The sequence below is a fragment of the Xenopus laevis genome, chromosome 8L (genome assembly GCF_017654675.1).
Source record: "Xenopus laevis strain J_2021 chromosome 8L, Xenopus_laevis_v10.1, whole genome shotgun sequence".
NCBI lineage: Eukaryota > Metazoa > Chordata > Amphibia > Anura > Pipidae > Xenopus > Xenopus laevis.
In genome coordinates, this window is record NC_054385.1 from 56,238,664 (window position 1) to 56,253,742 (window position 15,079).

Sequence of the window (15,079 nt, forward strand, 5' to 3'; positions counted from 1 at the left end):
ATTATCCAAAACTTTAATCCATAAACGCTGGAGTAATTGATTGTCTAACATAATAGCCAGAACAGCTGAGTAAGTCAGCTACTTTAAGGGGGGGCCACATGGGACATAACTGTTTAGTGAGTTTGCAATTGATCCTTAGCATGCAGGTCAGATTCAAAAGCAGTTATGCCCCATGTCCCCCCCCCCTCAAGTCACTAATTGGTTACTGCCTGGTAACCAATCAGTGGAAACCAAGAGTTTAAAAGCAGCACAGACTATATATTTGCATAGTTTTTATTCTTACACTGAACTGTTCCTTTAACATTGCATATAATAAGACTAATTCAAAACAGAGCATACCATTTTTGGTATTACTATGCATTTCATTTACTTTTCAAGAATAATAGTGTTCCTTGTGAAATATTTTTCTCTGTCGTCTCAAGGGGGACAAAGGGAACAAATTGGGTTAAGCTCCACCCTCTAGGCAGGACACTTCTATTAATGAAGGGGCGTGCAAGGAGACTGGCTTAACCCCGCACTAAACCAATCGCATCATTTTTATGTTTCCTGCTTCCTAGCAGGATGGATCCTCTTCTACTCAAGAAGAATCTTGTTTTAATGTATGTCATAGTGGTGTTATCAGGTGCAGGGCTACCTGTCTCCTTTAGATACACCTCCCTCGTGGGACACCGCACTGGAGTCATAACCTAGCCCTACAGGCTATAACGACTTTCCAGGCATTCCTGCAAGAGGGGAAAGGCAGACGGCCTGACTGGTGCGGAAGAGCAGTGAGTCTTTATCTCACTCATATGTTTCGCATGTCTGGTTGCTCTCTCCTTTTTTTCCCTCTGGGCTCCCCTTCTGCGCTTTAATTGCGTCCCCACGGTTACCTACTCAGTGTGATTCGGAACGGAGGAGGGTGCTGCCTGGAAAGCTTCCTCCCAGACCGCAGCCCAAAATGCGCTGCTTCTTGCGCCTGGGGGTTTAGGGACACACATCTCCCTCCTCTGCCTCTCTTCACTCACGGCGCGGCAGGGAGGGAGGAGGATCTTGCATTTCGGCGCCATGGAACGCCTCCTTCTGAGGTTTCTTCAGGGGCAGAAGAGGGGTCTGAGGTTGAGGCCAAGGGCCGTGATATTCCACATGACATTGAACATATCAAGGGAGTAACAGAGTTGTTAAAAATCTCTCACACCACTGAGCAACAGTCCCAATCTTCTAGTTTGTTCAAGAGACAACACAAGTCCTCAGAATGTTTCCCTTCTCATGATCAACTTCTCAGCATGATACAAGAGGAGTGGAATTCTCCTGAAAAGAAATTTCAGGCTACCTGAAAATTCTCTAAGTCCTATCCCTTCGCAAGGGAACTCATTGACAAGTGGTCTCTGCCCGCTGAGTAGACGCACCGGTGTCTCGATTTTCCAAGTCCACAGCTCTGCCACAGCCATTAAAGATCCATCTGACAGGTGCCTCAAAGGGTTCCTGAGAGCGGTTTACTCCTCCGCTGGCTCTACCCTATGTCCAGTGCTAGCCTCAGCTTGTATCCAGTATCAGTATCCAGAGCCATACAAGCTTGGTCCGAATCCCTTTTTCCAGACATTCAAAACGGAGTACCTAGATTGGAGCTCCTATCATCAACACAATCCATAGCAGAGGCGTCCGCATACCTATGCGACACCACACTGGACGCAGCACAAATTACTGCACGTACATCTGCCCTGACGGTTGCAGCGGATATCAGTTCAAAGAAGTCCTTAACCTCTCTTCCCTTTAAGGGACAACGCCTGTTTGGGGAAGAATTGGAGAAGATTATCTCCCAAGCCACAGGGGGTAAGAGAACCTTTATCCCTCAACCCAAGAACAAATCATCTACCTAATCTAGGCGGGGAAGATTTTTTTTCGTGGCCAGTCCGGCCGTTTCACACAAAGATACAGCCCTCCACAACGGTCTAATTTTCGTTCAAAACCATCTGACAAAAGGCGGCCAACATGAAAGACCAACAAGTTCCACATCAAGCCCTCATCCAACAAGCCCACCTCCGGTTGATGGGGCATCCCCTCTGGGATTACAGCAGCCCATAGGGGGCAGGCTGCTGAGGTTCCGGGAGGTTTGGACCCAACATTCTTCAGATGCCTGGGTCGGAGAAATTATCACCGAAGGCTACCATCTGGACTTTTCTTGTCATCCTCCCAGAAAATTTCTCATGTCCAGAATCCCCACCAGTTCGGAAAAAGCTCAAGCCTTTTTAGACTGCATCCACAAGATGAAACAAAGCGGAGTAAAGTGCCACCAGCAGACACATTCTCAGGTTTTTACTCCAATCTGTTCCTAGACCCAAAGAGGGATGGCCTACAATGTTGGGGCGCTACATGGAACAATCTGTCTGTACAAGGTCTGGGGTCTCCCGGGGAGTCCAAACTACCGATAAACATTCTGGAACTCCGGGCAGTACGACTATCCCTCTCCCACTGGTCACATCATCTCCAGACAAAGTGCAGTTCTGGTACAAAGTGACAATATCACCACAGTCGCATACATCAACCGGCAGGGAGGAACCCGCAGCAAAGCAGCACTAGCGGAGGCCCAACTCATATCGAGCTGGATGGAGTCCAACTCCATCAGACTGTCTGCCATATACATACCAGGAGTATCCAACACAAGGGCAGATTTTCTCAGCTGAAACTTCCTAGATCCAGGGGAATGGGCACTTCACCCAGAAGCATTTGCAGGGCTAACCAGTCAGTGGGGACAACCCCAGATCGATCTAATGGCGTCCAGAGCCAATCGCAAGGTGTCAACATTCTTCTCCCGCTCATGGGACCCTCTAGCAGTGGTGGTGGATGCAATGACCCAGTGTTGGCAGTTCGACCTTGCCTACGTCTTCCCACCTCTTCCCATGCTTCCCAAAGTACTAACGAAGATCAGGCAATCCCCTTTCACAGCAATTGTGATAGCTCACTACTGGCGCAGGAGGACGTGGTTCTCGGATCTTCAGGAGATGTCTATAGCACAACCCATTCGGCTAGTTCCCAGAGACGATCTGCTATGACAGGGCCCCATAGTTCATCACAACCCGGGCCTTTTCAGTTTGACGGGGTGGCTGTTGAGGCCGTCATCTGGAGACGAAAGGGAAAAGCGGGTGGTGTCATTGCCACAATGTTAAGATCACGCAAGTCTACCTCATCTAAGGCATACCACAGAGTTTGCCACACTTACTGGAACTGTACAGAGAGACGCACACGAATACAGAAGATGAACTCTTTCTTCTGGAATGCAACATTCCGAGGGTGCTATCCTTCCTACAAAGGGGCCTACAGCTTGGCCTTAAACTTAGCTCATTGAAGGTCCAGGTGTCGACATTGTCTGTTCTACTTCAGTCACGCCTAGCCATGGAGGATCCATTCTGCACATTTCTGCAGGGAATAGCGCATATTGCTCCTCCGTTTCGGCCTCCAACTCCAGGATGCGATCTTAATATCATTCTAGAGGATCTGCTAGACCCTCCCTTTGAGCCTTTAGACAATTTCTGAGGAATGGCTAACCCGGAAGGTAGTCTTTCTAGTGGTGATCTCATCTGCCAGACGAGTTTTGGAAATTAGTGCATTATCCTGCGACCCCTCATTCCTAGTCTTCCACAAAGACAAGGCAGTTCTACGCGCAGTTCCATCATTCCTCCCAAAAGTGGTGTCATCTTTCCACAACAATCAAGAAATTGTGGTACCATCCCTCTTTCCGGAACCCAAGAACGATAAGGAGCGCAGACAAGCATACATATCCAAGGGAAGGTCACCTCCTGAGACAATTCGAGCCCACTCTACGAGATCGATGGGAGCCTCCTGGGCACAGCGCAATGCTTGGATCAGATCTGCAGAGCAGCTACCTGGTCCTCGGTCCATACATTTACCAAATTTTACAGTCTCAACACCTTTTCCTCAGCCGAGGCCTCCTTTGGCTTTAAGGTAGTGCAATGACGTGTCACAAAATCTTGCTTCCCACCCTGCTGCTTTAAGTCCCCATTCGTTCCCTGTGTCCCCCTTGAGACGACATAGAAAACAGGATTTTTTGATACTCACCGTTAAATCTGTTTCTCTGTAGTCGATAAGGGGGACACAGGGCTTCCCGTCCCTAATGCGAGTTGACCAGTTGGTCTGGATGATGTTTTTTTCTATTCAGCAGTGTCTTTGGTAAAAACTGATGTGATTGGTATAGTGTGGGGTTAAGCCAGTCTCCTGGCGCCCCTTCATTAATCTAAGTGTCCTGCCTCCTAGAGGGTGGAGCTTAACCCCATTAGTTCCCTGTGTCCCCCTTATCGACTACAGAGAAACAGAGCTAACGTTGAGTTTCAAAAATTCCTGTTATCTTCATGGATTATAAAAGAAAGATGCTAATTTAGTATTTCCCTTTACAGGGTCCAGGAAGAATGCAGAACTACTAAGGGTGAAATGGAAATCTGTTTGTACACCACAGAGAAAAAGAGGAAACCACCTAACCCTGCACAGAGGGTAAGAATTGAGCTTTGTTACCTTTGTCCATATGTAATAAGAACAATAATATATCTTGGAAAGGTAGATAAAATAGAAATTAGACAGCATCCAGAATGTTTAACAGAGAAGGAAAGTCGTTTAACGCTAGGGGGTGCCAAATGTTAGGAGTGCATGTGTTTACTTACCTGAAGCCCCGGGCCGGTGCTTGTATTAGCAGACAACTGCACCAGCCCGGGGTTATTCCAGTGAGTCCGCCTTCTTCTTCTTTCTTCAAATTTCCTGGGGCAGATGCGTGCGCAGTAGAATGAAAAAGCCGACTTTTTAGTAAAAGGTGGGGTTTCAGGCAAGTGAATACATTCACTTGGGGGTGCCTAACATTTGGCACCCCAGGTGGTAAACAATTTTTCTTCTCCTTTAAAACAAGCCTCTGGGATTTAGAGCCTACAGCAGCTCTGTGAGGTACACAATTGATTGTTGGATAGAAAATGGAGCATTTCTATGAGATTTCAGTGTGATTATCATCGCAATGTAATGGGCGGGTTTGCAGAAATTGCTCCAGGCAATTTGCGGAGTTTCTAAAAGGCTTATGTAAGGTTTAGCAAATTTTTCCAAAAAAATAAGTTTTCCATGCCTTTTAACCAACATGTTACTTCAGATACAGGTGTGGCTTTTGCTATCTGGAATGCATGGGTTTACCACTCAAAGTAAATGATTGGTAATTAATTGGGATCACCATGCCTCAAGGCTACCAAAAACATTTAAACATTAAAAAGTTAACATTGAAATAATTTAAATCGTTTTTTTATTTTTTTGTTTTTTTTTTTTAAATTATCATGTGTTTGTAATAACACAGTATCTTGTACTTGATGGTAGCACAAAGAACAGGGCAGTCATAAAAATAAATGTTTGCTTAAAGGAGAAGGAAAGGTAAAAACTAAGTAAGCCTTATCAGAAAGGTCCATGTAAATATACCAGTAAACCCCCAAAGTAGTGCTGCTCTGAATCTCCTGTCAAAAGAAACACTGCATTTCTTTCCTTCTATTGTGTACACATGGGCTTCTGTATCAGACTTCCTGCCTTCAGCTTAAACCTCATTGCCCTGGGCAAGAGCATGCTCAGTTTGCTCCTCTCCCCCCCCCCTCCCTTCTCTACTGTAATCTGAGCCAAGAGCAGGGAAGAGACTCAGGCAGGAAGTGATGTCACACCAAGTTAATACTGCAGCTCCTATCCTAAAAAACAGAGAGCTTGTAGAGCTTTTTACTCATGTATGGTAAAACATTCTACAGAATAAATATAGCATTCTAGCTTGCTCTATTGCAGCTAATCTATTGGCAATAAAATGCCTCCGTAGCTTTCCTTCTCCTTTAAGGAGGTCATTTTGAAAAACTGCTTTCCCATGTAAGGAATTTACTACATAATAGGTCCTATCGCTGGACAAGAGGTGCATCTTTAGCAATGCCTGTTTTTATCATTTAAGCATTACAAATATGGGGTTTCCTTTATCAGTCAAACACCAGTTTTTTTAATGAAATGTCTGTAGGTATACAAATATGAATTACTGTATACAGAATTTATTTATGAATATCCGCTCCCCTAAAAACAGACCCACTTGTTTATAAACGGACTGTAGAAGTTTTGCAAAGGGACAAGCCTTGGTGGATGAATAGTTCATGACAACCTAATCTTTGTTAGTGTGAAGCAGTCCATGATCTACCTGAAGAGTCAAGAAAAGTTCTAATCATGGCTCTTGACTTCTACTTTTTAAAGTATTGGCATTAGTTGGTTGTATTATTTGGCAGATAAATTCAATTTCTATCAGCCTTCTGCTTTTTTTTTATAATAACTTTTAAAGCATACTGTTTATCCCCATGCAAGTTGCATTATGCTTGTTTTGATATGTTCTTTCATTCTTCAATATTTGGGTCTCCTAAATTTCTACAGACGGATTATCAAGCTTTCGGTGGACGATCACTTAGAAAAATACAGCGGAAACGTCAGCATGCCTACCAGACACGTTCCACCAGTGAGCATGATGCAGGGGCTACAGTCCCGAGTACAAACGGGGAAGATTCACAGAGTTCCCCCGAGGTAGGGTGCCAGAATACGATATTTTATGCTAGGATTTTGCTTTTCGAGAGACTGGATGATCTATTGTTCACAGATTTGTTTTATAGAGTCTGTTTTTAGCTTTACACTTTACAAAGTAAAAATATGCCCCCCCTTTTGAGATGAGCCCATTTAGATGGCAATATGCGAATGATTGATTGACAAATGATTTAATCAGCAGGTTTTGGGTGTCTTCAGAAAGAGGGGAGACAGTGGAGCAGGTCAGGCAGAAAGAGTATTTCTCTGGCGTCACCGGGGTTAAGCTCCATCCTCCTGGAGGCAGAACACTTGATTGAATAAGAAAAAAAGGGGGCGTGCCTGGATGTTCCAGCTTTACCCCTAGTACTTCCCTCTTCAACTCAGTTTTTCAAGGAGGTTGGACCTTAGGTCTCCAGGAGACCCTTCCAAGGAATTAGTCGGTCAGTGGCTAGCACTGACACCAGGGGCTAGGCAAGGAACAGGTATACCTGATTGCCAAATGCTAACCCCCCAATGCTGGAATTAGACTCCCGGGGTCACCACCTCCCTTAGGGGACTAAGACCACCCAGACTTGCACCTCCCCATCATGGCCCAAGGTATTCTGGATAGGATGTCCTTTTCATGTGATTATAGCCTCCCCTTCTGTTGGCTGTACTGCTTATGCTGAGACTGCTTATGTTCCCCCCCCCCACACACACACACACACACACTGCTCTCCCACACTCGCAGCTGACTTCCTGCTCTTTGTGGATGTTGCTTCTCTTCTATCAGGCCACAGCTCGTTCTGCCTGAATGATAACTAGCACCGGAGTTCCGGTGCGTTCTGACTGGGGTGCAGAGATCTGCCCTTGCTGTCGGCTCCTTGGCGCGAAGGTTCAGTGTGCACAAGGTGCATGGAAGTGACGTCATCGATCGGTGCAGCTGTGACGTCACTAAGGGGATGAGCCCAGACTACTCCTCATCTGCTTCTCACATTGGTGCCAATTCACGCAGACTAAGAGAAGCCATGCAATCCTTACACTCAGCACCTATCCATAAAGCTGCTTCCAAATCACAGCAGGAGACCAGCGAAGGCACAACCCATCTTCCTCAGAGCAAAAAACTACCTACAGCGGGGCAGCTACTTCTTGGTACCCAGATCCTACACATGGCAGAAGGTAGAACAGGGGCCCTATTTCCCAAAGGGGGGGAGGACTAGCTCCAATAACGCAGGCTCAGGTATTTTACTTTGCATGCATCAAATGCAACACTAAATTCCCCATGAGTAGAGCTGATCCTCTTTGCCTCTCATGCAGGGGAGGGGGGGGGGGGCACTGGCACATAATGCCAATACTGCTCCTGGGGGCAAATTCACGAAGCGCCGAACGCTAGCGTTACTTCGCTAGCGTTACTTCTCTAGCGTTTGTCATTTTCGTTACTGCGCAAATTCACTAACGAACGCTGGCGTAGTTTCGCTAGTGTTACTTCGCACCCTTACTCCTGGCGAAGTTTCACTAGCGACGTAACTACGCAAATTCACTAACGCGCGCAGTGTACTGAACGCTACCTTTTACACTAGACTTCCTTCGCCACCTCAGACCTGGCGAAGCGCAATAGAGTAGATAGGGATTGTTTCAAAAAAAGGCAACATTTTTTCTAAGTCCCAAAACACGCTGGCGTGTTTTCTACATTATGGGTGATAGGCTGAAAAAGATCGAAAAAATTTTTGGGGCTCCCCTCCTTCCCCCCTACATTTCCTGACTCATGGCAACTTACCTAGACAGTGGGCACATGTGTAGGACAAAATAAAAATTTTATTTGATGAATTGAAGGTTTTCTAGGCATTTGTAGTGCTGATACGTATTCCTCCATTGAAATTTGAATTTGGCGCCCTATGCAAATTAGCCTTCGCTAGCGTAACCGCTTTACTTAGCGAATCAACGCTAGCGCAACTTTGCAACCTTACGCTACCCCTGTGCGCAACTTCGGATTTTAGTGAATTTGCGAAGCGCTGGCGAAACTATGCCTGGCGAAGTACGGCGAAGTTGTGCCTGGCGAAACTACGATTGTTAGTGAATTTGCCCCCTGGTGTGTTAGAGAATGCAGAGGAAGGATCATCACACAAACAGGCAGCAGGTGCACCCTCCCAATCAGGGGCACCACAATGGACCCTCCAACTGTCACAGTCCCTAGCATCCTTACAGAATATCCCTTCACTAGCAGATGCCATTGCTGGCTCTATTGCTAACTCCATTCAGAAAGCTATGTCCAAACCTCAGGAGGTTCCTACTGAGAAGTTCAAGCGTACTGTATCCAAGCGAGATGATCGCGCATCTATTTCTCCAGATATACCTGAACGCTCTGGATCCTAGGGAGAAGTTTTCTCTTCACCTGCCCAGTAAGAGGATGACTTCATTTCATATCAACCAAGACACTGTAGTAGCATCCTTATGTGCGGATCCCAAAAATGCCAAAGAAAAACGCCTGCATGGTCTTGATGTGGTCCGATCGCTCAAAATCTACCTTTCTCTGACGTCTCTGGGGGACACAGGAGACCGATGGGGTAAAGCACCATCCTTCAGGAGGCAGGACACTTGATTGACAGATCAAAAGAGGGCGTGCCAGGACTCCGGCTTTACCCCTAGCATTTCCTCTTTTAACTCAGTTTTTCAAGTGTCCTGTCCACAGGAGGATGGACCCATCGGTCTCTAGAGAGACACAACTAGAGAAGCTCCGGTCAGTGAATAGCACTGACACCCGGGGCCAGACTTGGGTTAGGGTTCACCTACACCCAGAATAGTTAACCCCCGACGTGGGAATACTACAGTCCCGGGGCCAAAAGCTCACCTTTAGGGAGCAGCCTTCCAGATCTAAACCTGCCCCCTGAGGGGGGTACAGGGACTCTGGCCGGGAGACACATGCGGATAAGGTAAGAGGAGGCTTACTCCTGACGCATTGTCCGCTATTTCTTAATGCGGGTCACTAAGTGTGTGTGTGCGCACGCGCGCGCACAGCGTGTCTGTGAAACCCCTCCGCACCGCAGCTACTCATATGCTGGCCGCTCGTTTTGTTTCTGCTGGCATTACAGTGCTGTGAAGAACAGCGCGGTAGTGGTGAGGGAGGGGAGAGAGCACATCTCGCGCACATCTCGCGCACCTGTGAGTCCCATCGGCGGCCATCTTGGTACCGAAGGCGCGAAACTGAGCTCAGCTTCAAGCGGCGGCCATTTTGGATTTCTGAAGTGCGGCGAAGCGGAACAGCTTCCTCACTGCGGCGCACAGACTTGCCGGTTACACTATTGTCCGGTATCCACACTCCGACTTCACCCCTAGCACTACTACTATGGCTGAAGGTAGGAAAGGGGGACTATTTACTCGGAGTGGAGGGGGACGTGCTGCACTAGCAGCAGGGCTGGCACAGGTTACATATTTGGCGTGTAATAAATGTCAGGCAAAATTTCCATTGGGCCAAACAGACCCGCTCTGTAGGTCTTGTTTACTGGAGTCAGAGGCTCCGCCAGTATCCCTGGAGCTCCCTACTAATCAAGAGGGACAAGTTTTTCCTCAGGATACGAATGCTCAGAGTTCTGAAACTAGGGCTCAGTCAGAGATATCAGCTCCACCATGGGCTTTACAATTGTCTCAGTCACTAGCTTCTCTCCAGCAGTTACCCTCTCTTGCCGACTCTATTGCCAGTTCTATAGTCGAGACTATTGAGAAGTCTATGTCAAAAATTCAGGAAGGCACTGGGGAGAAACGTAAGAGATCTGCTAAACACATACAATCTCATTCACCAGTGACACTAACTCTACAACCATCAGAATCAGAGTCTGAACAAGAGGGAGAAATCCTTTCCTCTTCTTCTTCTCAGTCAGAACATGAGGATGAAGGGGAGATGGATAAAGAGATAAACCATGATGTGGAAGCCATTATAAAAGCAGTTATTACTACGTTAAAACTAGATCCACCTACAGACCAGCAAACACAGTCCAAAGGCCTGTTAAGAGACAACGCAAAACTACAATTGAGTTTCCGTCACATGATCAACTAACAGCAGTAATACAAGACGAGTGGGACACTCCAGACAAAAAGTTTCAACCAAGCAAAAGTTTACTAAGTTGTATCCATTTCCAAAAGAAACAGTAGATAAGTGGGCGATACCACCTGTGGTGGATGCACCAGTTTCTAGATTGTCTAGGAATACCACACTACCTGTTACGGACGCAGCTGCATTTAAAGACCCGACTGATAAAAGGATGGAAGGATTCCTTAAAGCAGTATTTTCAACAGCAGGTTCGGCTATTCGTCCCGCGTTAGCCACAGCATGGGTCGGTAGAGCAATGGAAGCTTGGTCCACATCCATAATGTCAGGTCTACAAGATGGGACATCCAGAGCAAGTCTCATGGACATAGCACGGGACATGGCAGAAGCCAGCGCATATATTAGCGAAGCTGCACTTGACACAGCACAACTGACAGCACGTTCATCCGCCCTAGCAGTTGCCGCTCGCCGGACACTATGGCTCAAAAACTGGTCAGCTGACCTCAGTTCAAAAAAGTCATTAATTGCACTGCCGTTTAAAGGCCAACGCCTTTTTGGAGAGGAATTAGAGAAAATAATTTCTCAGGCCACAGGGGGAAAAAGTACCTTCCTCCCCCAGTCAAAGTCCCGCTCAGCTAATACATTCCGTAGGGGAAAAATTTTTCGTGGCCAAAGTAATAGAACAACAAAACGTTCAACCTCTCCACGCAGAAACAATTTTCGCAATCGATTCTCTGACAAAGCAACCAGACCAAGTTGGAGATCTAATAAATCTCAAAACAAGCCCGCCCAGGACAAGTCCAATTCAGCATGATGGGGCGAGCCCCTTGGGGCAGCAGGGGGCAATAGGGGGCAGACTACGACTATTCCAGGAAACATGGGTTCAACACACTTCCGAATCCTGGATAAGAGAAATAATTACAGAAGGATATCACCTCGACTTTTGGGCTATGCCCCCCAGAAAGTTTTTCATGTCCACAATACCCACAGATTCGAACAAAGCGCAAGCTTTCTACAACTGTGTGACAACCCTTCAAAGAACGGGGGTAATAATTCCAGTACCCCCGCAACAGAAATTTTACGGGTTCTACTCCAATTTGTTTGTGGTTCCGAAAAAGGAAGGGACTTTTCGACCTGTCCTAGACCTAAAGGACTTGAACAAGTTTATCAGAGCCGCGAAATTCAAGATGGAGACGTTACGATCAGTCATCAGGGGTATGGAGCCAAACCAATTGCTTATGTCTCTGGACATCAAGGACGCTTACCTACATGTTCCAATTTGGCCGGCCCATCAACGCTACCTGAGATTTGCATTCCGCAACCAACACTACCAATTTGTAGCACTACCCTTCGGACTGTCGTCCGCCCCAAGGGTATTCACAAAGTTGATGGCAGTCACAACAGCGTCAATGAGACTCCAGGGAATTTCAGTGACTCCATACCTGGACGATCTTCTCATCAAGGCCAATTCAATGGAACAAGCACAAGCGGCCCTGAAGCGAGCAACAGAGATAATCCAGCAATTTGGTTGGTGGATCAATTGGAAGAAATCACAGGTACATCCATCCCATCGGATGATATATCTGGGGTTGGAATTCGACACTGTAGCTCAGAGAGTGTTTCTGCCACGGGACAAGCAGATCAAGTTGAAGAAACAAGTATCCAACTTATATCAATCTCGCCGTCCAACTATACATCAAGCCATGAAAGTTCTAGGTTCGATGGTGTCGACCATAGAGGCAGTTCCATTTGCCCAAATTCATCTGCGACCCTTGCAGTCCGACATTCTGCGCTGGTGGAAGAGGGGATCACTAATGCAAACCTTTCCTCTGTCCCACGAGACCACATCCTCTCTGAAGTGGTGGCTTCATCCGAATACACTGACCAAAGGCCAATCATGGGCAACTCCAGACTGGACTATCCTGACAACAGATGCCAGCCTTTCCGGATGGGGAGCGACATGGCAAAGATACACAGCACAAGGAAAATGGTCACTAAAAGAATCCAAGATGCCAATAAACCTGTTGGAACTGAGGGCAATCCGACTGGCTCTAAACAATTGGGCGTCGGAACTGAAGGCACAGGCGGTCAGAATACAATGCGACAATGCCACAGCTGTGGCCTACATAAACCGTCAAGGAGGCACCAGAAGCAAGGGGGCCTTAAAAGAGGCAGAAATGATTGTTCATTGGGCAGAGAAAAACCTAGTACAGTTGTCAGCGATCCACATTCCGGGAGTATCCAACATCCAGGCGGACTTCCTCAGCCGACACCAGATAGACCCAGGGGAGTGGGAGCTGCATCCCGAAGTATTCGAGGAACTTGTACAAAAGTGGGGAACTCCACAGATAGACCTCATGGCGTCAAGAACAAATCGCAAGGTCAACCAGTTTTTTGCTCGGTACAGGGATCCACTAGCAGACGGGATAGACGCCATGACTCAGTTGTGGAGGTTCGACCTGGCATATGTGTTTCCACCGATTCCCATGTTACCCAGAGTCCTCAAGAAGATTCGCCACTCAGACCTCCTGGCAATTGTAATCGCCCCCTTCTGGCCGCGAAGAACTTGGTTTCACGACCTTCAAGATCTGTCGGCAGACGCATATATCCCTCTACCTCGCAGGGGGGATCTACTACTGCAAGGTCCCATTCATCACTCCAATCCAATGCTCTTCAATTTAACGGCATGGCTGTTGAGGAGTCCATCTGGAGAAAGAAGGGATTTTCTGAGGAAGTAATTGCTACATTACTGCAGGCCAGAAAACCAGTTTCGGTACGAATTTATCACAGAATCTGGAGGAGTTACTGGTTATGGTGTCAAGAGAAAAGCATCGATTTTGAGACTCTTTCCATACCATCTATCTTATCCTTCCTACAAAAAGGTCTCGATATGGGTCTACAGCTAAATTCGCTCAAAGTACAAATTTCAGCTCTGTCACTGCTTTTTCAACATAAGATTGCCTGGGATAACACAGTTAAAGAATTTCTGCAAGGAGTAGCTCATATAGCTCCACCACGTCAACGTCCAACACCTAGCTGGGATCTAAACGAGGTGCTCACAGCACTTGTGGATCCTCCGTTTGAACCGATTTCTTCACTTGACCTGCAATGGCTTACTTGGAAGGTAGTCTTCTTGGTAGCAATATCATCCGCACGCAGAGTGTCAGAGCTAGCAGCACTTTCATGTGATCCCGAATTCCTAGTGTTTCACAAAGACAAAGCGGTGCTTCGAACTAAGTCTTCATTTCTTCCCAAGGTGGTATCCTCCTTCCATATCAACCAAGAAATAGTTGTACCGTCTTTTTGTCCGGATCCCAAGAATCCTAAGGAAAAGAGACTGCATGGCCTAGATGTAGTTAGGGCGCTGAGGATATATACCAAACGTACTAAAGAAATCAGACAATCAGATTCTCTTTTTGTTATTCCATCGGGACCACGAGCAGGTCAACCAGCATCCAAGACAACCATATCTAGATGGATTAGAGAAGCCATTGGGAGAGCATATATAGCGAAAGGAAAGACTCCACCCTTTCGAATCAGAGCACACTCAACGAGAGCAATGGGAGCCTCTTGGGCCTGGCGAAACTCTGCCTCAGTGGAACAGATCTGCAGAGCAGCGACCTGGTCCACAATTCACACTTTTACAAATTCTACCGCCTAGATACATTTGCATCGGCGGAGGCGGCATTTGGCCGCAAAGTTCTACACGCAGTGGTGCAAGCCTAAAGGCAAGCATTCACAAATCTGTTGCCCTCCCTACTGTTTTGTGGGGCTGCTTTGGTAAGTCCCCATCGGTCTCCTGTGTCCCCCAGAGACGTCAGAGAAAATAGGATTTATTTACTCACCGTTAAATCCGTTTCTCTGAAGTCGACAGGGGGACACAGGACATCCCACCCGGTTCATGCTTGTACATAGTTATAAGTTAAATAGTAAACCTGTTCTACCTTGTTTTTTGCCTGGTGGCCAGTTATTTGGTACCAACTGAGTTAAAAGAGGAAATGCTAGGGGTAAAGCCGGAGTCCTGGCACGCCCTCTTTTGATCTGTCAATCAAGTGTCCTGCCTCCTGAAGGATGGTGCTTTACCCCATCGGTCTCCTGTGTCCCCCTGTCGACTTCAGAGAAACGGATTTAACGGTGAGTAAATAAATCCTATTATCACAAACCAAAGAGACTTGCAAGTCAGATTGCCTGCTAGTCATTCCAGCTGGACCTCGAGCTGGACAACCGGCCTCTAAAGCCACCATTGCCAGGTGGATGCATGAGAGCATCCAAAAAGCCTACATTGCTAAAGGGAAGTCACCCCCCTTTGGGGTTCGAGCTCACTCCACCAGAGCAGTAGGGGCATCATGGGCCTGGAGCAACTCTGCCTCGGCTGAGCAAATCTGCAGAGTGGCTACATGGTCATCAATCCATACCTTCACTAAATTCTACCGACTTGACTCATTTGCCTCTTCAGAGGCAGCCTTTGGTCGCAAAGTATTGCATGCTGCAGTGCAAGACTAAAGGCAA

General features: G+C 47.0%; 1 protein-coding gene across 3 annotated transcripts in view; it reads left to right on the forward strand.

Moving 5' to 3' along the window:
* Positions 1-15,079, forward strand: part of brwd3.L (bromodomain and WD repeat domain containing 3 L homeolog) — a 71,280-nt gene that overhangs the window by 29,871 nt on the left and 26,330 nt on the right. For all 3 annotated transcript variants that reach the window (XM_018229951.2, XM_018229952.2, XM_041572778.1), the window contains exons 20-21: positions 4,389-4,482; positions 6,406-6,552. In XM_018229951.2, coding sequence (XP_018085440.1) covers positions 4,389-4,482; positions 6,406-6,552 — 241 coding nt within the window. The remainder of the gene's footprint in view (positions 1-4,388; positions 4,483-6,405; positions 6,553-15,079) is intronic.